The 22,019-nt window shown below is 47.6% G+C and overlaps 1 protein-coding gene and 1 long non-coding RNA gene across 5 annotated transcripts in view; one reads left to right on the top strand and one right to left on the bottom strand.

Moving 5' to 3' along the window:
* Positions 1 to 3,964: 3,964 nt before the first annotated feature.
* Positions 3,965 to 17,360, bottom strand: LOC125332262. 3 transcript variants are annotated; one of them, XR_007206422.1, is made up of 3 exons: positions 17,251 to 17,360; positions 5,108 to 5,738; positions 3,965 to 4,910 (listed from the first exon to the last, which is right to left on the bottom strand). It is a non-coding gene; the product is annotated as an uncharacterized LOC125332262 (long non-coding RNA). The 3 variants fall into 3 exon arrangements; XR_007206420.1 differs by lacking the exon at positions 3,965 to 4,910 and having other exon boundaries at positions 4,947 to 5,738; XR_007206421.1 differs by lacking the exon at positions 3,965 to 4,910 and having other exon boundaries at positions 4,947 to 5,735.
* Positions 16,640 to 22,019, top strand: part of GNAO1 (G protein subunit alpha o1) — a 145,606-nt gene continuing 140,226 nt past the window's right edge. The window contains exons 1-2 of one of the 2 annotated variants that reach the window (XM_048316993.1): positions 16,640 to 17,185; positions 17,270 to 17,312. In XM_048316993.1, coding sequence (XP_048172950.1) covers positions 17,068 to 17,185; positions 17,270 to 17,312 — 161 coding nt within the window. In that variant the 5' untranslated portion in view covers positions 16,640 to 17,067. The remainder of the gene's footprint in view (positions 17,186 to 17,269; positions 17,313 to 22,019) is intronic. The other variant, XM_048316994.1, reaches the window with a different exon arrangement.

Genomic DNA, 22,019 nt, shown 5'->3' with positions numbered 1-22,019 from the left:
CAACACCCTCTTTCCTCTGTAAGGCAGCTTACAAAAGCCATTTGCTATATTAATATGACAGCCCAGTCTCGCTCCTGTGCACCTTTTCCACACCCCTGCCCCGAAAGGCAGAGGTTGGGTCTAGATGAACTCTGCCTTCAGGAAGCTTCTCCTCCCCTGGCACTGCACAGCCCTGCTCATCCCGGGCTGTGGCTTATGGGGCACAGCCAATCCTGCTATGCCCATTCCAGTGCCCACCACTGGGCCCCTGAATTGTTTAGCTCCAACAGGCAGCAGAAGTATTTTTCTATTCTGTGAATTGTCCCAGTGGATTCATGTAACTGATTCCTCTGCTTTCCCGGACAGGATTTCCAGGAGGAAGGAAGTCTCATTCTCAGTGAGAGTAATGAAGCACCTCCCCAGCAGAGGCACAAAGTGGCAGTTCACATGCTGAAGCATCACGCCAGCTCCATGTCAGCAGAGTTGCCTTCCTAGCTCCCTCCAGCCACCCACCCACTGCCCACATTAAGAGCTTTGACAAAACAGGCCAGGCCCCCACGGAGACACAAGAGCCTTGGTGCCAAGCGATGACCATGCCTGGTTGGGACAGTGTGAAGTTAATGCCTCCCCCACGGAGAACTTCCTCATCACCTTCCAACACGAAGCATGTCCCCAGCTCACCCCCAGCACTGACAGACACAGGGCTGAAATGCAGTACTAATTACAGTGGTGAGCAACAAGGTCCTAAAGCAGCTTCTTCCTTACAGTGATCTAAAAAAGTCAGAGACAGGAGAGGCTGGAAGAAGACAGTGCTAAGGAGATGTGGATTCAGGAGACCTGCAAGCAAAATACAGCTGCAGCTTAGAGGCTGCAAGAGAAAATGTAGGGCAATAAATTTATAGAGTCAAAGCAACTTGAACATTGATCAAAAGTACACAGAAAGCAGCAGGGAGATGGGGAAATAACAGAAACTTTAATTCAGGATCCTACCTGCCAGTGGAGTAAATATTAATGGAATAAGCTGGAGAAGGGGGAGGCCTCCTTGACAAAGCAATAGCAAAAACACTGAGATTGATTTCCCATCAAACAATGTTTGACAAAGTAAAACAATTAAGGGCTGCGAAACAAAACCTAATTTTAGGAGGGTGATAGGCAGGATAAATGGATTTCCAAAGAACCAACAATCAAAGCTTTTGAGCTCACTTCAAGCCCACCAATGCTGGCTTGAATTAAAGTTCCCAGCATGACACCAGGCTGTGCCCTTCAAGCACTCTCTGTCCCAAGAGCTTCTCCTGCTGTTCCACAATCAACAAAACAAGTTTTTACCCTCAAGGCTTTGTAGGCCCATAAAACTTGGACCCATCTACAGAATTCACTTGCCCTCCATATAATGAGCCACTTTCACACATTGATACTACCCTCACGTCCCTTCCCACAGTGCCCACATGGGCCACTGGAAACTATTCCTGTTCACCACCAGTTCCTCTGGCAGAGGAAGAACCTACAGATGCTGCTTCTTAGCTGAGACACATATCATACATATATTCTCAAGAAAATAATTGCCCCCATCATATAAGTCTGAGGACTGTCACTCCTCCAGTTACCTTGGCCGGTTTTTGTCCAATTTACACAAGGAGATATGTACAATTTGGTCTGAAGGCACCACTGAACATGGCACTGGATGTTTCTCTTTCAGAGAAGCTCATTGCCCATTAAACATTTCCTCCCGTTGATTCCCTGTGAGGCTGAGACGGGAAACTGGGAGGTTTCTGCCTGGTTGTGTGGTTGATGATGCATCCTGTGAGGGACTCCATGGGACTTTTACTGCCATCAGTAACACTGGAAGTGGTGAGTTCATGCAGTGCCCCAGGCCAACATTTCACTCCATCAGAGGCCAGCTATTGCTTGGTATTTTCAGTTTCTCAAGGTCAGGTAAATCACCAGTCTTCCACTGCCAGGAGGAGACCCCTCCTCTCCGTACCCCTGATGGTCCTTCAGTGAGCCTTCATCACTTCACCGCCCACCCCATCCAAACCTTGCTGAGCAGGCTCTGCTGCACCACGCACCACAAGAGGAGCTCATCAAAGCAGCCTTTTAATTGCTAGAGTAACAACATGGATGTACAAAAATGCCAGAGAAATTTGCATGACTAATTAAATAATTAAACACAGCCTGACAACTGAGGAACACAATCACGCATCTGAAAATCAAAACCACCTCTTAAGCACTGGAAGAAAGAAGGGATTCACTGCCCTGCATGTCCTGTCAACAAGAATTGCTGATGGGTTGTGCTTTTTTGATTAGAGACCAAGCAGAACCAACAGCACCCCCATTCTCTGATGAAGCCTTTGATCTCTGTCCAAAGAGTTGCTGAATCCTGAGCTCAAGCAAGCGGCTGCAGTGGAAAAGCAGCACTGAATCTGACCATGCTGCTGATGCTGCTGTAGCAGGGACTGAGTGCTGCAGGCAGCTCTGTGAAGACCTCTGGGTAAGGTCTGCTAGCCCAGCCTTCCAGCGCTGGAGAGGCTGCAAACCATGATGCTGGTCAGCCTTGGAGTGCTGGGAACCTGGTCTGGGAAAGGTCACACTTGTGTCTCAGCTCCCACATGCCTCTCAAATTTAACCCCAGCCTTCAGCAAAAAGCCAATCTCACTCCCTCCAGCCACATGTATCAGACCCAAAGGGTTAAAAAGTGTTGCTTTCCAGCAAGGAGAATGCAAACTATCCCACCTCCTTGCTTTTTCCAGCAAACGTATAAAACCCATTTACAATATGAATATGGAGATGGTCAGAATTTCATGGCCTAAAGGTGAATTTGAAAAGATTAATCCTCTATTACAATTCAAGCTTTGATTTCGTAACCTCAGAGAGCAGATTCCCTAAGACTCTACTGGGCTGTGGCAGGATGCCTGAGTTGACAACACTGTGACCTGACAGAAGCCAGAATCTGACATACTTTAATTCTTCAAGAAAAAAACAGCATCAACATGGGTTTGAGGAAGGAGGAAGATGAGATGGGAAATCCAGCCCTAATGGAAAGGCCTGGGATGTTGCCAATATTTTACATTCTTCGTGACACAGTTTGCTGCTGGCTCCATTGCCTGATGTGATTAGTCCAAGAAAAAATTGGCCACCGCGTTCCCATCCCAGTGCTGTCCAGATGGTTCTTGCCTCCCTCTCTGCCCACAGCCAGAATCCCTGCAGTCACCAGAAGCGCTGCAAGCCCCCAGGGACCCATCCAGGAAGTGCATTATTCCTTTCCCTTGCATTTGGTGACATTATCTGGAAAAGCACTGGCACGATTTCAGTCCAGATCTTATTGACACGGAGACCAAGGGGGGAAAAAACATTCCTAGAGGAAATGAGAAGGTCTAACATGTAGTTTAGTTCCAGAATAGACCTCCTAAATGCTTGCACATCACAGCACAGCCTATCTAGCCACTTAAAGAGCAAAGAAATTCCTCCCCATCCCCAGCTCCTCACAAACCTGGCACCAGGTTCATAGAAACTTTTTTCTGAGTCAACATGGTCAAACTAGTGTAAAGCCTCTGCACAACCAACCTTGCATATGTTTCCACCATGGTTATGCAAAGTGATTAGTGATAAACCTATAAAAATCTGGGGTGTGAACCAAAATAGTTGGATGAGCCCATCCTTGGGCTGCACTGGAGCAGCTGTACTGTGCACACCAAATGCAGAGCAGCTCATTACCATTGAAAGCTGAGAACCAAACCACAAAACCACACTGATTTCTCCCAAACCGTCTTCCCTGGGCTGGCTGAGGAATGCCAAGTGCCAGCGCTGAGCCCACTGTGCTGCTCTGGGGACTGGAGTTTCCATGGACAGGGTGATCCAAAGCAAGAATAGATCCTCCAAATGGCAGCACTGCTATAAACAGGGACGCTGTCTTGGCTTGCCTCTTTGCTAGCTGTACAAATAATTTCTGGGCAGCAGAAGCGTAATAGACAAGAAGCACATGAGAGGATATATTTCTCTAATTTACTCAAGTCACTGAGATGCACCAGGGCAATTTTTAAAAACTGCTCACCACTTGGGAGGTTAAACTCTGTCAGTTTCTAAAAAATTTATTATTTCTGGCTGTAATTACAAATCTGAGTAAGAGACTATCTAGAAAAGCAGATCCATTTAGCCTCTGTAGCAGAAGTGTATTGGGGACTCAGAGCACATACTGGGGACCCAGAGGAACCGTGCTACTGTATCATCCATAATTCAGACTTTCCCCAGATATCCAAGCTCACAAGTCAAAAAATGCAAAAAAGGCATCCAGAATCCAGCCCAGAGAAACAAATTTCCTTCATCTGTACAGCCTGGCACAACAAGAATTCTTGTTTGCTGAATACTTGTGAAAAACAGTGCTCATTTTTTGTGTCTCTCAGAAATTTCATTAATTTGGCCTCAGAAGTCCATGTTGCAAAAAGCAGGACCCTTTCAGGCAGCCAGAATTCTCCGACACAGGCTCAAGCAATACCCTGAGTTCAGCCTTTATTACATCATTTTTTTGATTTGCAAAGCTGGTAAACACAGACCCATCTCCAAGCTCCTGCGTAGCTTAACCATTTGTCATATCAGTAATGTGGGAGCTGGGATGGGCTAAGGGTACAGGGACACGTAGAGAAGAGTTACAGCCACAAAGGTGACGACTGTTATGTTAACAATTAGCATCTGTTGCCATTAGAGCTTGTAAGGCAGATCCAAGCAGGGAGGAAAATGCTGTGCCAGCATCTCCATTGGGTTTGCAGCTGGTCAGTGGGACTCTCCAGCTTCCCACCATCTGCAGGGAATAGTGAAAGCTCTTGGAGCCATTGAAAATTGTAAGTTCAGAGCAGGGCCTGCACATCTGGCAACAGAAGGTCCATCCTTTTCCTTGCCAAATGAATCTCAGAGACTTTGCTTAGACCTTTTGCACAAACCTGTTTTGGACAAGAGAGAAAAAGACCATACCACAATGAAACCTCATGTTTCTTGTACTGGAAAAGCCCTTTATTCCCAAAGCACAGAGCTAAACACAGCCTGCACTGGCTCCTGAAGTAAACCTCCCTCAGTTGATTCATCAAGTGATGAAGCACACTTGCTGCCTGAGGGATTTCCAGCACTGGAAGTTACTCACCCCGCCTGCGAGATGGACTCCACGACACAGCTGTGCTCCTGCCACTTCAGGGGATGGTGTTTTTCCCCTGCACCTTGAAAAACTCTGTCCTGCCACCACCTCACACAGCTCAGGAGCTGAGCTGGGCAGAGGTTTTTGCAGGGGCCCAGGTACATGCTAGCCACATCACCCTGCTGTCTGACTAAACAGAGATGAGTAGCAACACTCCTGTCATGGCCCTCTCTGGTGTTTCAACAAACACGTAATGAATATCTCACTGACTCTTGGAAAAAATGCTCTGGAGTCACCTTCACTAACTGCAATCTTTTTCCATCTTGGTGGTCCCCTGACAACCAGGATTGCAGCTCCAGCTGTGAAGGTGCTGTTTCCTTGCAGCCAGCCCTGTCCCCACCACCTCTTCCCTCTGCCAGCGGAGCAGCGCCAGGCGGGAGGTTTGCAGAGAAACCAGGAGTTCCAAAGCGTAATCCCGAACAGATGGCAGCTGTAGCCGTGCAGCCTCAGAAGGGCACTTTTAAAAGTAAATAGCAACAAATGTTTTGGTGTGTAATGCGTTGAAATCTTGATCTCACACAGAGCTTATTTTCTTTTTTTTCCTCTCCCAGCAGTGGCAAATGGCTGAGGACAAATGCTGCTGAAAAGAATGAAGAAAGAAAAAACCTCAATCAATTAAATGTTTTAGAAACAATTGCGTTTCAAAATCAACAAGGAGAATTCATGAAAATCAATCCTAATTCAAGAGGGCTGTACTGATTTGTTCATCTTTCCCTTTCCCTGCCTAAGCAACCAAAGCAATAAAAATGATAGCTCCATCTCAGGCAAGGAAGCAATTGAAACTTCAAAAACGTTCAACATCAGCTGATGAAGCTTGATGCAGTCTCCATGGCCTGAAAGCTAAATATTCTGCAAGAGAAGCAATGTACCAGGCAGATGAGTGGGAGTTTCAGATAACTCCTACCCCTTCAGCTTGTTTCTCTCAATAAAGCCAAGCAAACCAAGGTAAGATTGTCCTGTCACAGGGGAAAAGCAAAACTGTATCAGCAAAGGCACTGCACAGACAGGAGCTGCCTCAGTTGCTCTTCACCAGTAGGAAACAACTGCTCTCCTCTCATATGGTGCCCACTCAGGGCCACCACCACAGGGACATCAACAGGGCAAATCTGGCAAAAAAAATTAGGACTTGCAATGCACATCCTGATGCGCCTTCCTGAAATGCTACAGCCACTGGGACACAGGCAGCGTGCCACAAACCTGAAGCTCTTCATCTCATCATACCAAGTGGTCCCAGAAAAAACACGTCTTGGGAAACCCAAAGAGGAAGGATTGGGCACCTCCTGCTCCCTAGATCTGGCCCCAAAGTAGTGTCACATGAAAAAAGCATTTTTCAGGCTGTCACACTGGCATGGAGGGTGTCTGGGGGATCACTACCAGGTGTGTTGATATTGCCCCAAATAATGACAATTTTTCCAGAATCTCCCACTCAAACGTAGTGTGGGGGAACACATCCCCCTGCCAGGATCTGCCCTGCTCTAAGCTGAAGTCATGTAAGCATAATTCTTGCAGCACCCAGCCTTGTGCAAATAAACAGTGTCCAACCACCTTCAGAGAGCTTCCTGGCAGTGCAGAGAGCAAGGAAACCCAGAGCAGGGCACTCGTATCCACAGGCTCACATCATCTCACCTTGGCACCACCAACAGTAACTACTGAGTTTTGTCTTGAGACAAGCAAACATAGACTCAAGTGTGGGTTTAAAGGTATTTGGAAGATAAAAGCTTCCTAGTTAGCAAGGACACGCTCCCAAAGGAGGGTTTCTCTTTAACAGGCACCGACAGCACCCTGTGTCATTGCAAGGCAAGATCTGAAATAGTTACTCACAGAGGAGATTGTTTATCTGTGACTCACAGACATCTTCCCAGCTACCCCCATGCTCTCTAAAAGGGAGCAGGAATTTGAGCAAGAAAAAAAACTGGGAATAGCAGTGTGGAATGAAATGAGGAAAGGCAGTTAAGAGAGAAGGAGAAAAAATCTGGAGACAAAACATCACAGGAAGAAAAGAGGAAATGTAAAATATGGTCTGGAGAATGATCTCAGACACCTGAGATTTTTACAGGTTCAGATTTTCTTCAGATAAGGTTTTATCACTTCTTTCTATAAAGTAAGGAATTTTGTTAGACTTCCATCTGCCCCATACAATCACAAAAGTTGTTCAGACACACTCCATCATTCTTCCTATGTGTCTAGTGGAACCAGATGGAGATTTTAGGAGGGAGACAGTAGGGACCTACATGTCCTGCTATGGTCATAACCCAAGGAACTTAGATACCACTTGATAACTCTGTATATACTTAAGGATTCAGTGCCCTGTTCTTCTGTTCCCTGCAATGCTCCCTGTTACTGCAACTTGAGCAAATGCTTGAAGACTTGGGATGTATTTCTCCATAGCACTGCAAAAGAAATTGTGAAAATGATTTTCAGAGAAAAGAGCAGCCCCTTTTGAGATGGCATCCAGGATTTGGGGTTCTCTTTGTGACCCCCTGGTAGTAATGCACAGCCTAATTTCCATTTTGTCTTATATTCCACAGGAAAACACACTGCAGTTTCACTGCAGAGACCAGGACCCAAGAGTAAGACATGGGGCTGAAGTTCCTACAAGGAAAGAGAAAAACAGGCAGAGATTTGTGCTTTACCAGCCCCTGCCTTGGACCAGCCCAGCAACACAAGCATGTGTTTGCGCTGCTGTTCAGTGCTGCAATCACCCAGCAACCACGGAAGCCACTTGCTCATCACAGAAGGCTCAGGATGGTGACCAAGTATCCCATGGCAGGGTGGCCTCCTGGGCTGCTCCTGGAGTTGTGTGATCAAGGGGTGCATCACTGTGCAGCCTCACCATGACTTGGTCATTCCCAAAATCCTCTGGCTCGCCTGGGCACACAGGAATGGAGGGTGAGCCCAGCAACCCAGTCACCCAGCAGCACAGCCACACTGAAAGCAGATTTTTCTTTCCTCAAATATATCCATTATATCTCTTCATTTAGCTGGGATTCACTGAGACTCATTTGCTGTAGACTTGGTTAAGAGATTAAAACTGTATTTATTCCTGAGCCAGCCAGCCAGTATGACCCATTTGCTATAATGGATAGAGGAAATACATGACCTCACTACTTTTTTATGTCAAAACTGCCCAGGATATATCCTCAGTTCCTTCCTGAGCTTTGGTTTGATTATTTTGTAATCATATGCTAAAGTAGACAGGGCTGATGGCGGGGGGAGGGGCACATTTTATTTGCTTGGTAACACTTGTGGTGCTGAGCTGCCAGAGACCCCTCCTGAACCATCCTCCTCCTGCCAGGAGTACAGGTCCATTCCAGTACGTGCCTCTGGTGTTCAGCTCGTGCAGATCAGGGCTGTCCTGGGACAGAAGAGATCTGCGGCTGTCACATGAACCTCCAAACCCTCTACAACCACTGATTATCATCAGGAAGAAAAAATAACTGCTAAGACCCTTACTTTCTGCTGTAGAGAAAACACATTTTAATTCTACCTTGGAATCAGCCTGTTGAAGGCAATGGACTTACATACAGCCAGAATTTTCTCTCTTCCAAACAACTTCCAGCTTTGCATACAGGTTAAATCCTACCACATTCATCTTCAGTACTTAAAAAACCCTTCCCATTGACCTGTTTTGTTCTTCATATCAAGCAAAGAAAAGGAGAGAGGGTAGAAAGAAATATCATTCTTATATGTATGCTAATGGCTTATCTACCTTTTCCAAAGATTTTTTAAAAAATCATGAGGATATTAATAACTTATATTTACATATCTGTTCATCCCAAAAAAGAACAACTATAGCCAATAGCTATAGCAATATAGCCAAACTATAGGACTACCTGCTGAAAGGTGGAAGAGGACAGGTGGTTAATAATTTAATGTAATTGTTTTCTAGCAGTAAAGGAGGTGAAGATAAGAATACAACATTTCATGAATTCAACAAAGCAAGATCCAGCCAGCTTAATATCCACATGAACTATTGATGCAGGTTGCCAGAGATCCCAGCCCAGCACCCAAATCTCCTGGACACAATTCTGTTAGAAGATCAGGGAACTCATGCAGTGCATTTGAAAAAACCCTTCTTCAGCCACAGAATAAGCATTTTCAGCCAATTTTCAGATCTTCTGGTCCAGGCAACAGTCAAATATATCTCAGACAAGTTGGACTACTACAGAAATTGAATTCTTCATGCTGTGACAATGCATTTTTCAACATCTTAGTCATTAATGTAGAACTCTCTTGAGCTGGCCAGACGCTTGGTTTCTGACATCACTGAAATCACGGGGAGTTTCACTGCTGCCTGGTGAAACCCAGAGAAACAGCCAACAGCAGCTCCCAGGGACACATCCCCCTCTTGGTAAGTTTTACAATACTTGGTGGCCACAGCCAAACTCAGTAGGTAAGAATGGCCACACCATGGCAGACTGATGAGCTGCCCAGCCTCCCTGACTCTCTCCAAGGCTGGTGGAGGCTGCGCTAGGAGGGATACGAGCACAGCAGCCTCTCCTCCTGCACTCATGCTCCTGACAGTCTGTCACCCGGGGACAGCTTTAGCCAGAGGCAGTAATTTTCTGTATTTAATAACCTTTGATGGATCTTTTCTACAGGACTTTTTTCTTCTGCTTTTTGAACCTGGATCAGGTTTAGCATCCAGCCAATATTTTGATATTGAGTGCACTGATACTCCAAATACGGAGCTTCAGGTACTGTTTCATTCTTGCCTGAGATGTCATTTCCCCCAACATGACCTTCTCAGAATACCACTGCCTGTTTTGCACGTGCAGAATTTGTTCTCCCACATCCCCTCCCTATGAAAGCAAGTCCTTGTCTCAGGGCATTGTGACGGGTACTCGCGAAGGTTAGCTTCAGCCAAAGACAGCCAGTCTGTGGGCTCTCTTCAAAATCAGAGGTGAGAGATGATTCCTGTTATTCATCCTCCAGAGGAGTGTCTCTTTTCCTCCACTGATTACAGCCTCTGTCAGCTAAAGCCAGCCTTTGTGAATCACATCAGTACTTAGAATCAGGAAGCACTGCATAACATTGAAACAACACTTGGTAGAGCTGATGCTTCTTTTAAATATTTTAACAGATATTTCTAATAGAAAAGCAATGATAATTCTGGTTTAAAAAATCGAGAGGTTTCTGCAGAGAAAAAGTGCAGGAGTTGTAGGTAACTAATGGTATATTTGTACTTGGAGTTAGCTTCTGAGAGCTGTGAATCTTATAAGTATACACTGATATTTTCAGGGACTGAATTAGCATTCCTCAATAAGATCACTCATCAGGACTACTTCTGTGAATGAGAGCTGCAAGGTTTCTGGATAGCATTTATACAAAACCAGGAATGTTCCTGAAGTGCTGTAAATGGAGCCACTTTAATTGTCTACCCAAGTCTTGCATCTGATGACAGTAGCTGAATGAAATGACACTTGTGTGCAATCAGTAGCATGTCTGAGCTTGAATGCGCAATGCAGAAGGTTAAGCTCAGTTTCACCAAGACCAAGCAATGACTGATTTTCCTACACAAAGTAATCAAGACTTTGACTCTAACCAGCACTCCTGGATTGTGGCTGGAACAATTTAATTCCTACTAAATCATCACCTTTGATGTTGTGGAAACAGAAGTAGTAAAGGGCTGACGGATCCTTGTTGTCATTAAGCTCCAAGCCAAGGTCAGCTACCCTGTCTCATTTTTGGCACCATTTCACCCTTCCCTGAAGGGCAACATCGCATGGCTTCAGTTTTGTGGCTTTTCAAGGTTACTGGTGCACCTGCTGAATCAGCCATGCTATTATATACTTCCTACTGTGGAATGTGGATAGATGTCAGCTTCTTCCCCACTTACAGTTCTGTTCCATTTAAGTTCTTCCATCACCATAGAAGTAGAAATATCTGCACTACCATACAAGTAGAAATTGGATCAGATGAAGGGGCAGAAAACAGCCCATCATTATGTAAACCTAAACCTAACAGTGAAAAGACCCATGAGGGAAACTGTACTGATTTCCTCTCAATGACCAGCAGCAAAAGAGTTAATCACTTCACTTACGATTTTTTTTGTAGGCCTACAAGCCTTTTAGCCACCATGTGTCCCTGAACCACTAGAAAATGGAAAACATTGACACTGCAAAGACTCCTTAGAGCTGGGAGTTGAAAGTCATTACAGAAAAGAGAGAGAAGCTCACACTACATCAAGGGTTATTGACAAGTTCTTTCTCACTTTGAGAAACCATAACTTGGGGCTCTCTGATGATTTAGGTAATCTCCTATTTCAGGCCACACAATAAACGTCTTCTTAAAATAAGCAGTAGAAGCCTTTAATTTTATATTAAAAAGACTTTATTGGGCAGAAACTGATGTGGATCCTCAGGAAATCGTTGGTTTGAAGCACAGTACTGAGCAGTGCTTTCATTCAGCTGCTGTCTTCTGGGACTGGTAGACAGCCCAGCCCCAGGACCTCTTCCAGCCCTGGTACATGCAGTTCTCAGCTTCCTCTGCAGATCTTCTCTCTGGCATTTGTTACTTTCCCCAGAATACATCCTGTTCTCCTCTCTGTGGCATGACAGACCTGAACAGAAAACTTTCTAAGGTTAGTTCCAAGTACTTTGAAGACAGGCTGTTGTATCTCTCTGCCATGCAAATGTGTTAACCCCATGAGCCATAGCCCAAAAACTTCACCCAGTTCCAAGACAGGAGCTGGTGACTCCAGTCAGTGACTCCCAGGTACTGTAGTTATCATCGTCCACCCAGAGAGGCATGAAAAACTAACAACAGAATTAGCTTTTTCAGCATTTCTCTAGACTCCATCAGGCTGTCCAAATTACTTCTTGACACCAATTATACTTATTGACAGGTCACTTTTTTTTTTTACTCTTGGTGTCTCATTCTTTTTTTATAGCCAATTTTCTACACAATAAATCCACCCCAGAACATCTCTTCCCTTAATACTCATCTTTACTTCTCTAAATCGCTAGTCAAATTCTAAGGTGCTACTTCATTTGATTTGCTGGAGTAGGACATATTTGTGGGGTATGGAGTAAGAGTGAAGTACGGATATCTGCAATTTAACCCAGTATCTGTGCATTTAATTAATCCTTCCTGCATCAACCATTTAACCTTTATGGGCGTTCTTATTGCCTCTCATTGTATTGATTTCTGTCCATTTCTCCAATTTAGTGAGATCATGCAGTATTTTAAACCTGTCTTCCACTGCATAACTAGGTTTAGCTGGTGGGTAATTGACATCAATTTAAAGAATGAAAAATTAAGCTGAATATCCGGGGAAAACTTCCTAATGGTGAGATCTGCTAGAATGCATCGCTATCTCTCCGTGGGATTGGTGGCCGTTCCATTAGCACGTACATTAAAACTGTACTGAAGGAATATAAGATTATAGATTGGACAGAACAATCCCGAAGTAGCAGGGGAAAGACAAGCTGCAAAGCTCTGCAGCTTTCCTCCTACAGTCACATCATTCTGGGCTTGCCCCACTCCCTCCTCATCCCACCCACCAGTTCTCTGAGGATGTGCTGATCCCGCAATATCAACTAATTACGGGGATGGATCCAATGTGGTATTCCCTCCAATACTATTGCAACCTCAGTTGTGGTGGTGGGAGTGTCATGGTAGCTATGAGACTTTTTCAAAGTCCACAGAATAGTTTTCTCACCCCTCTTTACTACCTCCTGGCTATGGGAACAAACTTTTCAGTAAGATCTGTTGCCATAAGAAAAGGCGTAATGGTTATACACCAGAAGAGGGTAGATTTAAATTAGATATAAGGAAGAAATGTTTGATTTTGAAGGGGGTGAGACATTGTAGGTTCCCAGAGAGGTGGTGAATGCTCCATTCCTGGAAACATTCAAGGCAAGACTGGGGAAGGCTCTGAGCAACACAGTCTAGTTGAAATTGTCCCTGCTCACTGAGGAGGGGTTGGACTAGATGGCTTTGAAAGGTCCCTTCCACTCCAAACATTCTGCCATTCTAGGAAGAAAGCCAGAGCACTCTACAAACCCTTGAGCTGGGTAGCAGAGCCCAGGATGGTGATGTGCTGGAGGGTTCATCTCTCCCCAGTCTGGAAGTCCCCAGAACAGGACAAGACACGCGAGATCATAAAGTTGTCATTTACCCCGCAACATCACTTTGGCACAGTCTTTTTCAAAGGCATCCATCAGTCCTGTTACCACCCTTCACTTCTTAAAGAAGACTATCTGATTAACTTTTCTAGCACAATGGTTGAAAACTGATTGCAGAAAGAAGCTGGGTTTTGCTGAGGCACAGATCAGATACAGGAGAATAAAGACTTCAGTTTAAAATACACTGCTGACTCTTAGGTTTGGAAGAGAGAGCAGAAACAAGTATGTTTTTTATGCACCTTGATGAAATAGTTTAACTGCAGGAACAGCCAGAAAGTTCTTCCTCTCCACCTTTAATGGAGAGGTTCTCTCATTTACAAGGGGAAAAAAAAGAAGCCTATTTTCATCTGAAGTTGTTACTACCAGCAACCACTTTTTATTAAAAGAGGACTTCTGTCAGCTCTTGAAAAAGGGAAACATCTTTTTCAGCAACAAAACCCTATATATTTATCTCAAAAGCCAAGTAGGCTGGAATGCATTTTGTTTGGTGGAGGAGGTAGTCTTTTTTCTTTCAGGTTCTTGAAATTCATCTGCCATGAATAAGCAGATTTTTTTAAAAAATGAAATTTCCCTCTAAGAAAATTTCAAAAGAAACATTTCCTACAGCTCTGCTCAGTTAGCAGCAGCAAAAAAAATGGCTCAGAAATGGTTCAATTTCACAGCTGCTCCCCTGAATTTTTCTGAGAGCTAAGAGAGTAAGGAAAAAACTTGCCAATTTCTGATTTTCCCTTAAGAAAGAAATTAGCAGATTATTGTGTAGGAATGGGGATGTTCATGGGACAAAGGGCTGAGTGCAGACTCCACACTGGTCAAGAAGAAGAGAAATTATTTTCTCCATGGCAGGAAGCTTGGGCTACAAATTTGTCAGATAACGAGTAGCCAGAGGCTGATACGAAAGACTAATTCTCTTAGTAAAGCCCTTGGAGAGTTTCCCAATATGAGTCCAAGGCTGGCAAGCTGTTGGAGGAGACGGGAAGAAAATGCAGCCATCTCATGAGGACACCGTCTTTGGATTTCTTCATTGTGTTTTTCCTATACAGCACTCTTCATAATTCCCTCTGGCTAGAACCATTGAAATGAAACTTATTGATTGAAATTCTGATCTTATTGATTTTACACATGAGATTTGTGTGAATATGAAAGAGCAGGAACTGCTCTATAGCCGCACCCATCTCCATTTATTCCCTGCTGAACACATGCTGTAGGCTTGCTTGTCCATCTCAGCTCCCTGAGCTTCCAGAAATAAATTACCCAAAATTCAAATATACCGCATCTATTAGCTCACAAATGTGTGGTAAATATTACTGGTCCTTGAATAGACTGAGTTACCTTTTACTTTCTTTTGTCTGCTCTCCTTTCATATCCCCTCTTTACCTCGTTAACCGCATGTCCTGTTTTTCCCTTTCATTTCAGAGGTGAGGAGGGAAAATGGGAAGAACATGTTCTGAGAGGAAGAAGGGATGGGAAACTGGGAGGAGATGATGGTTGCCTGGAAGGAAGAACATGACAGCTTAAAATGCTCTAAGTGCTATTAGAAATGGTATTTCTACCCCTAAAGAAAGGGTCTTGGCTGTGGGAACTGGTGAACTCAGGACAGCAGGTAAAATGATCACGGGGGCCAGCGATCAGAGGTTCCAAGTGGAAAACCAACACAGTATAAGCACATGGTCACCCACACCCAACAGCAGGAACAGCAGCCCCCTGCCTTCCCCGAGCTTTGTGGGGCAGTCCTGCATTTCCTGCCCACAGCACAGGGATGTTCCTGTCAAGCCTCCTGTAGTTGGGTGCGTTTTGGCAGAGAGGTGGAGTGGCTTTTAGAGGCAAAATCCGCAGCCTCAGCATTCACATCTACTTCCGAACAACCAAACCTCCCTTTGCAGATTTCTTGTTTACTGAAATGGTGAGTGTCCTTTCCACGGATCAGGTAGCAATCCTTTATTATCTTCATTTTAGTTTGATGCATTTTACTTTGCTGTGCTCAACACTTCCTTCTTTCCTCTCTAGATCTTTTTATAGCTAGATTATCAATCATACATATCAATCAATGTTATGGATTAAAGTTGAGTATATTGTGACTTGTCTGGGCCTGTAGGAAAGCATTTTAAACAAAGTTCTATTTATTTTATTTTCCCCACTGACATTTGTTTTCTTCTCTCTTTTCCAACCTTCTGAAATGGCAAAGCCTGCCAGGAAAATTGTGGGATTTTAACTCACTAGAATTCTTAAATCACTGTTAGATGTCATGGAATGGTTATGAAAAGAAGGCAGGTCATCTGGTGAGATCTGTGACCACACTGCAACACAAAAACTCAAACCATCTGTTAATTACGCTGATGGAAAACATAATCCAACATGGTGGTGAAACCTGATGCTTTGCATCGAGCATGTAAACGATTCATGTTGCAAGTGTTGATCAAAGAGCTCCCAAAGGGCTCCTCCTCGCAGGTCAGGTCACAAACAGGGCACTGTGGAGCGGGGGGCAGGCACAGGGTGTGGGTGCAGCAGCTGTGGGGAACCCTCAAGGCATGGTGGGGAGCCAGGGCCTCCACAGCGCATGGGGCAGGGCCCAGGGGAGCCGAGTGCCCACGTCCACACACTGCTGTCCCATCCCCAAGCACTGAGGCACTCAACCCTGCTCTGCTGGCCCACACCACAGAATCAAGGAATGTCCTGAGTTGGATGGGACCCACAAGGAACATCGAGCCCAGCTCCTGGCCCTGAACAGGACATCCTTGAGAGTCACACCACGAGCCGGAGAGCCTTGACGAAATGCTTCTTGAACTCTGTCAGTCTTAGTGCTGTGATCGCTGCGCTGGGCACCCTGTTTCAGTGCTCAAGCACATGATGGGTGAAGAACCTTTTCCTAATATCCAACCTAATTCCCCCGGCACAACTCCAGCCGTTCCCTCGTGTCCTGTCACAGCAAGCAGAGATCGGTGCTGCCCCTCCACTGCCCCTCCTGAGGAAGCTGCACCCCACGACGACCTCTGCCCTCAATCTCTTCTCCACGCTGAACAAGCCAAGCGCCCTCAGCCGCTCCTCGTACAGCTTGCCCTCTAGACCCTCCACCAAGGCAGACCCCAGCTCTGAGTCACTGGGAAAAGGAGACAGCAGCCCGAGCCACGGCCTCTCCCGTCTGGGGACAGGCGCCAGAGCCCGGGGCAAGGGACGGGCACCGGGACCGCGACCTCCGTCCGTGCCGTGTGGCGGTACCCTGCCGCAGGCAGCGGGAGCGGGCCGGGGGCCGGGTGGGGCCGCCCCGAGCATGCGCGAGCCGCGCGCGTCACGGGCGCGGGCGAGGCCGGCGGGAGCGCGCAGCTCGGCGCGCCCCCGCGCTCCCTCCTCCCGCCCGCCCGCCCGCCGCCGCTCCCGCGCCTCCATTCGGCTCCGCCGCCGCCCGCCGAGGAGGGGACAGCGACAGCCGGGAGCACGGGAGAGGGACGGACCCTCCCCTGCCGCCAACCCGCTTCCTCCTCCTTCTCCTCCACCTCCTCCCCCGCCTCCGCCTCCCGGCCGGGAAGAGCTCGCCGTGCCCGCAGCAGCCCCGCTGGATGCACTGAGCGCTCGGGCGCGGGGAGAGAGGGGCAGGAGGGAGCCGGGAGCCCCGCCGCGGAGGCGCTGCGCTACCCGGAGCCTCACGGCCATTTGCTGTAATTCTTTTATTGCCCCCCGGCCGCCTCCTCCTCTCTGCCCGCGGGAGCCAGCCGAGGCGGCGGGGGCTGCATCCCCCCTCCCCCCCTTTTTTTTTTTTAATTTTTTTTTTAAATTTTCATCGCCGCCATGGGATGTACCCTGAGTGCTGAGGAAAGAGCCGCCCTGGAGCGGAGCAAGGCCATCGAGAAGAACCTGAAGGAGGACGGGATCAGCGCGGCCAAAGACGTGAAACTCCTCCTGCTCGGTGAGAACCCGCCGGTCGCCCCCCATTGCCCCCCTCCTCCTCCTCCTTCCCCGCGCTTATCCCACCTCATCTCTTTTCCAACAGGAGCCGGAGAGTCGGGAAAAAGCACCATCGTGAAGCAAATGAAGTAAGTCCCGCAGGTGGGGGGGCGAGCGAGCGGCGGTGCGGGGCGGGAGAGCGGGGCGGGGGCTCGCGGAGGTGAGCGAGGGCCGCGGGCGCCATGTTTACCTGAGGGGACCGCGCAGGCACAGCGCGGCGGGGCCGCCGCCGCTCCCGGCGCTGTCCAGGGCCCGCTGGTGCTGAAGCGTCGCCCCGCGGCCTCGCCCCCGGCGGCGGTGGGGGGAGGCCGGCAGCCCACCTTCCCCCTCCGCGCAGATGTCCCCGTGAAGCGAACCGCTGTCAGTTAAGCTTAATGTCGGGGTGTTATCTGCCGGCTCTGCGGATTTAAACCAAGGCTCCCTATCACTGAAAGCCCCTTTTATTGAGCTTCTATCTTCTCCTTTTAATTAATGAACGACGAGCTTGGCCGCTCATCTCATTCAAACCTCTCCTGCTCTGGGATCCGGGTCTCCCTATGGTACTCGGCGCCGCTCCTCGCTGGGGCTTCCCACACCCTCTTCCTGTGTTTAATTAGATGTAACCGTGCAATAAACAGCAGTGAAAAGCCCCACTGCAAGGTCTCTTCCAAGCATCCCCGTGGCTGGTGTAAATGCACCCCGTAGGAAAGCAGGCGCAGGGAAGGCTAATAGGGGTGGAGGTACACCCGTGGTGCGACTATTCTCCCCCCCACTCCTTTTTTTTTTTTTTTTTTAATTAAAATACAATGAAATACCCCGTCCTCCCACCGCTATAAACATGACGGGCTGGTTGGAGGCGGGCGCCATCACGGAACAAGCCTGGGCGCTGGTTCAGGGTCTGGATTTCAGCTGGGAGCGGTTGCCGCTTTGCGATGCTGGTGGTTGCAGAGGGATCCGCGGCTGGGAGGGGCCCCCCCGGGACCGGGGTTGCTTAGCGAGGGGCAGAGGCTGAGAGATGGGTGTGGATGGGACGCGGGGAGCGGGGTGCGGGTCCTGGCGCAGGAATCCGGGGCTGCGCGGGCCGACGGGCGGGTCCCGGCGCGGCGTTCAGGCGGTTCGCGCTGGACAGCGCCCGGCGGGGGCTCGCACCGGCGGCGGCGGGGCCCCTCCGGCACCGCGCGGCTCCTCCCGGCGGCGGCCGCGCCGCGCTCGGCTGCCTCCGGAGGGGCCGGAGAGAAGCCTAAGGGGCTCCGGAATAACCAAAGGGGCCCGCGCCCCTCGCAAGCTGCTACCCTGAGCTCCCGTAGCCGCCCCCGGTGTGCGAGTATGCGTGTGTGATTGTGCGTGTATGTGAGTGTGCGTGCGCGTGTGTGTGAGTGTGGGTGTGCATGTGCGTGTGCATGTGCGTGCACCACGGGGGCAGATTTGGGCCTTCAGCCCAGCTCCCCTCCAGGCAGGGTGGTTTAGCGGGTGACCCGGATATATCTGTATCAACTCTGTGGCTGCTGTGTCCACCCCACAGGGGTTCAATGAAACCATCATCTCCGCCTGAGGCAGTGCTTTTCCCAAGGCGCTGCGGGGCTGGGAGGTCTCACTGCGGGGAGACTCGCCTCCAGTGCACAGTAGTGTCCGTGGCTTTCCCCATCGACGTTTGTGTACCTTATTCTGTAAAGGATATGAGCATCCCCTTTCACTGTTTGAAAAGGGATTTTCCCACCTTTCACCTCACAGTTTGGTTTGGGGCTGGGCTGGGGTGGGGTTGGTTTGCTCTTGTTTGTGTGCAAAAGGTGGATCAGGAGACATGTCACTGCAGAAGAACACCAATAAATTATTTAATCTCTAGGAATTGCTTCTGCAGAAGCATGCTGGAATGGTGGGCGATGGGTTTTGGTTGAAGGGAGAGTCTGTAGGTCTCACAACAGCAGAGCGCACACACAGAGCCCACAGGCAGGAGGGCAGGCAGTGACTACACTGTCTACACAATTAGCATGCAATCACTCTTGTTTTCCAAAGAGCAGAGCTCTTGTTTTTTGAAGCAAATCACATCAAGATAATAACCTGTTTGCTGGACTAGATTGGTATATTGAGGTCTGAAATAGACCCTGTTTTGTGTGTGTGTGTGTATATATATACACACACATTTCATTAAAAAGAGACAAAGTAAGGCATGCTGGGCTTGCAGCTTTGTACCTGATATGAAAATGTCAAGGAAGCTGCCATGGTGGATGGGCTTATAGTGCTGGAAATTGGGAGGCATCCGTGAGTGTGGAAACTCCAGTGAAGTGTGCGGAGGCTGGGGTGGGGACAGCGGTGTTGCTATGAGCACGGCAGCAGCATCTGGAGAGAGCCGCGCAGCCACGGGTGCCGGGGAGAGTGATGTGCAGGGAACAACGTGGGGAAACTAACATTGCTGAAAATTAATTTAAATATAATGTGGGCATTAGCATTTCACCTGGTCAAGCTCCATTAGACAGGCTTGCTGAGAACCTAATGAATTCTTAATAAAGATTAAATCACATGTTCATTAGACTTTGATGAAAGAGACTGCTATTTTTTTTTTAATACTGTATTATTGGTGTGCTTCTAGATAATAAATCTCATCCTCTTGAATGGCTAAAGCAGCTTCACACTTGGATATTGCCTTGAAAACAAGCACAGGAATCTACAGACAGATTGGAGAATGCTAAGACAAAGGAACAGAGAGCAGACATTGTTACATAGGACTAGAAGAGGTTACACACTGCCCAGTTAATCCTTGAAATGTTAGGTAGCAGAAGAAGTAGAAATTCCAGTAATTTGACAGTGTAGCCAGAATGGAGATAGGGATTTGTAAATTTTATTCAGGATGTTTTAGTAAAATATTTGGATACCTTTTAGCTGGTGATCAGGGGGTTATTGAGCAAAAAAAGAGGTACTGGTGATTGACAGAGAGGTGGAACTGGAGTCTGGAATGTACATCTCAAACAGTGGCACCACAGGCTAGGAATGATACTTTTCTTAGCACCCATGGTTGTTTTGACACCCTTAACCCTTGCACATCTCCACCTTGGCTGATGAATTTTGCTGTATTTTTTCACAGCCAGTCCTGCAGTCCAGGTACTTTCACCCATGCCTCAAAATGAAGGGTCAGAGCCAAGCTAGTCAGAGGAACAGTCCTGAAAGGCATGGTTGTGCCATGCAAACCAATGAGACTCCAGAGTGTGCCATAGCATTCAGAATCAGGCTGTGACCAGATTCTGTTTTCACTCAGCTTAAAAAACCATCTGTAACCAAGCAAATCTGGGGCTTTCCTTTAAAATCCAAGCTAGAAGGTTAGAGTTACCGGACAAGAGAAATTTATCTTCCACTCACACCACCCTATCTCAGTAAATTCACAATGATGTAGGAGTGCAATGAATGTTAACACTTTTTAGATGTTATATATTCAAATAAATGTCGAGCACATGCAGAATTTGGAACTTACAATCTTCTTTTCTGGAATACCTGGACTGTAGCATGAAGTCGAGACTGATGTTATTTTAGGATATTTTTGTGGGGACTTAAAACTCTGGTGAATGTGCTTGTTCATCAAAAGCCCCAGCCTAGCAGCACACCGAGCATATCTCCATCTCTTACTGCTTAGCAAGACATTTAAATCTCCATGCAACGGTCCAGTGGTGAGCAGGGTTGGACTGCTCGGGTGGGGACACCATCCACTGCCATCAGCACAACGCTTCCAGGGAATTCAGTGTTTAATCGTGCCTACACAGAGAGGCTGAGTTAGCTGGCATGGCTTCAAAAACAAAGTCCTGCCACCTACTCAGCAGCCACTGTTCTGAATGGTGAGCCAGGGCAATATTTCACCTTCCCAAACGAGGGGTTAGTGATAGGTGTGGCATTCCAGAGGAGACATGGCTTCCCCTGCACACAGGAAAAATCTCAGGGCTTGGGATTTGGTTTTGGATTTTGCCTTTGCAGAAGCAGCAGCTTCTGTCCCCTGCGGAGCTGAGCGTAGAGAGCTGGGTCCGGCTCCTTTTCACAAGATGCCGGAGCTTTCCAGCCCTGCATGTCCTCCAGAGCAGCTGTGTGTCACTTCACCAGCAGTGCTGGCAGTAACTCAGTTGATAAGTTTCTGTGCTGTGCCATTTTTCACAAAATGTTTTTATGTTAAGTATGAGAAGGATGGAAATGTACAATCAGGAGAAAAATACACTAGTGTACAGTGCTTCTCTTGAAATATCTACTATCTTCTCCCCAGCAGCCATCAGTCCCAACAGCCGGCTGATAGATTGTTCTGACCTTTTTTAAAAAGCCCCTCAAAACAGCCCCAGGTTCTACTTGCTCTGTGTAACCAAATTACTTATAATCTAATGAACTTCTTCAGTGAGAAGCAGTCCCCGCCCACAGGTTTTACAGCAATTTGATGCCAAATGCCATCGAAATGAAACGATGTGTTGTGAACACCCACTTGAGTGCTCTTTGCTGCATGTCTGTGTCTCAAATCCGTAGTGATTTCACACTTGCAGTCCCTTCCCCCAGGAATATTTCACCCCACAGGGGCTTGCAGCACGGAGTTGCTTCGCCTCTGCAGCATCTTTCTGGGGACAAGACTGGAAACTGCATCTTCCTGGTCTGTTCCACTCCCCAGCACAGCTCTTCTGCCCTGTGGCATTGGGTGCAGAGCCCCACTTGGCTCTGCTTCTGTCTGGGAACTGTTTGATTGTGGTGTGAGCTGGCAACCCAGAGGCATGAACCTCACTAGAGCACCAGGTCAGGCTGAGCCATCCTCATCCTTACTTGTCTCCTGCTCTGTTTCCAGGATTTCTTTGACTTAAGAC

Source organism: Corvus hawaiiensis, chromosome 12 (assembly GCF_020740725.1).
Source record: "Corvus hawaiiensis isolate bCorHaw1 chromosome 12, bCorHaw1.pri.cur, whole genome shotgun sequence".
Taxonomy (NCBI): domain Eukaryota; kingdom Metazoa; phylum Chordata; class Aves; order Passeriformes; family Corvidae; genus Corvus; species Corvus hawaiiensis.
The sequence above is the reverse complement of the archived record's forward strand: the minus strand, read 5'-3'. Positions and strand labels throughout refer to the sequence as shown.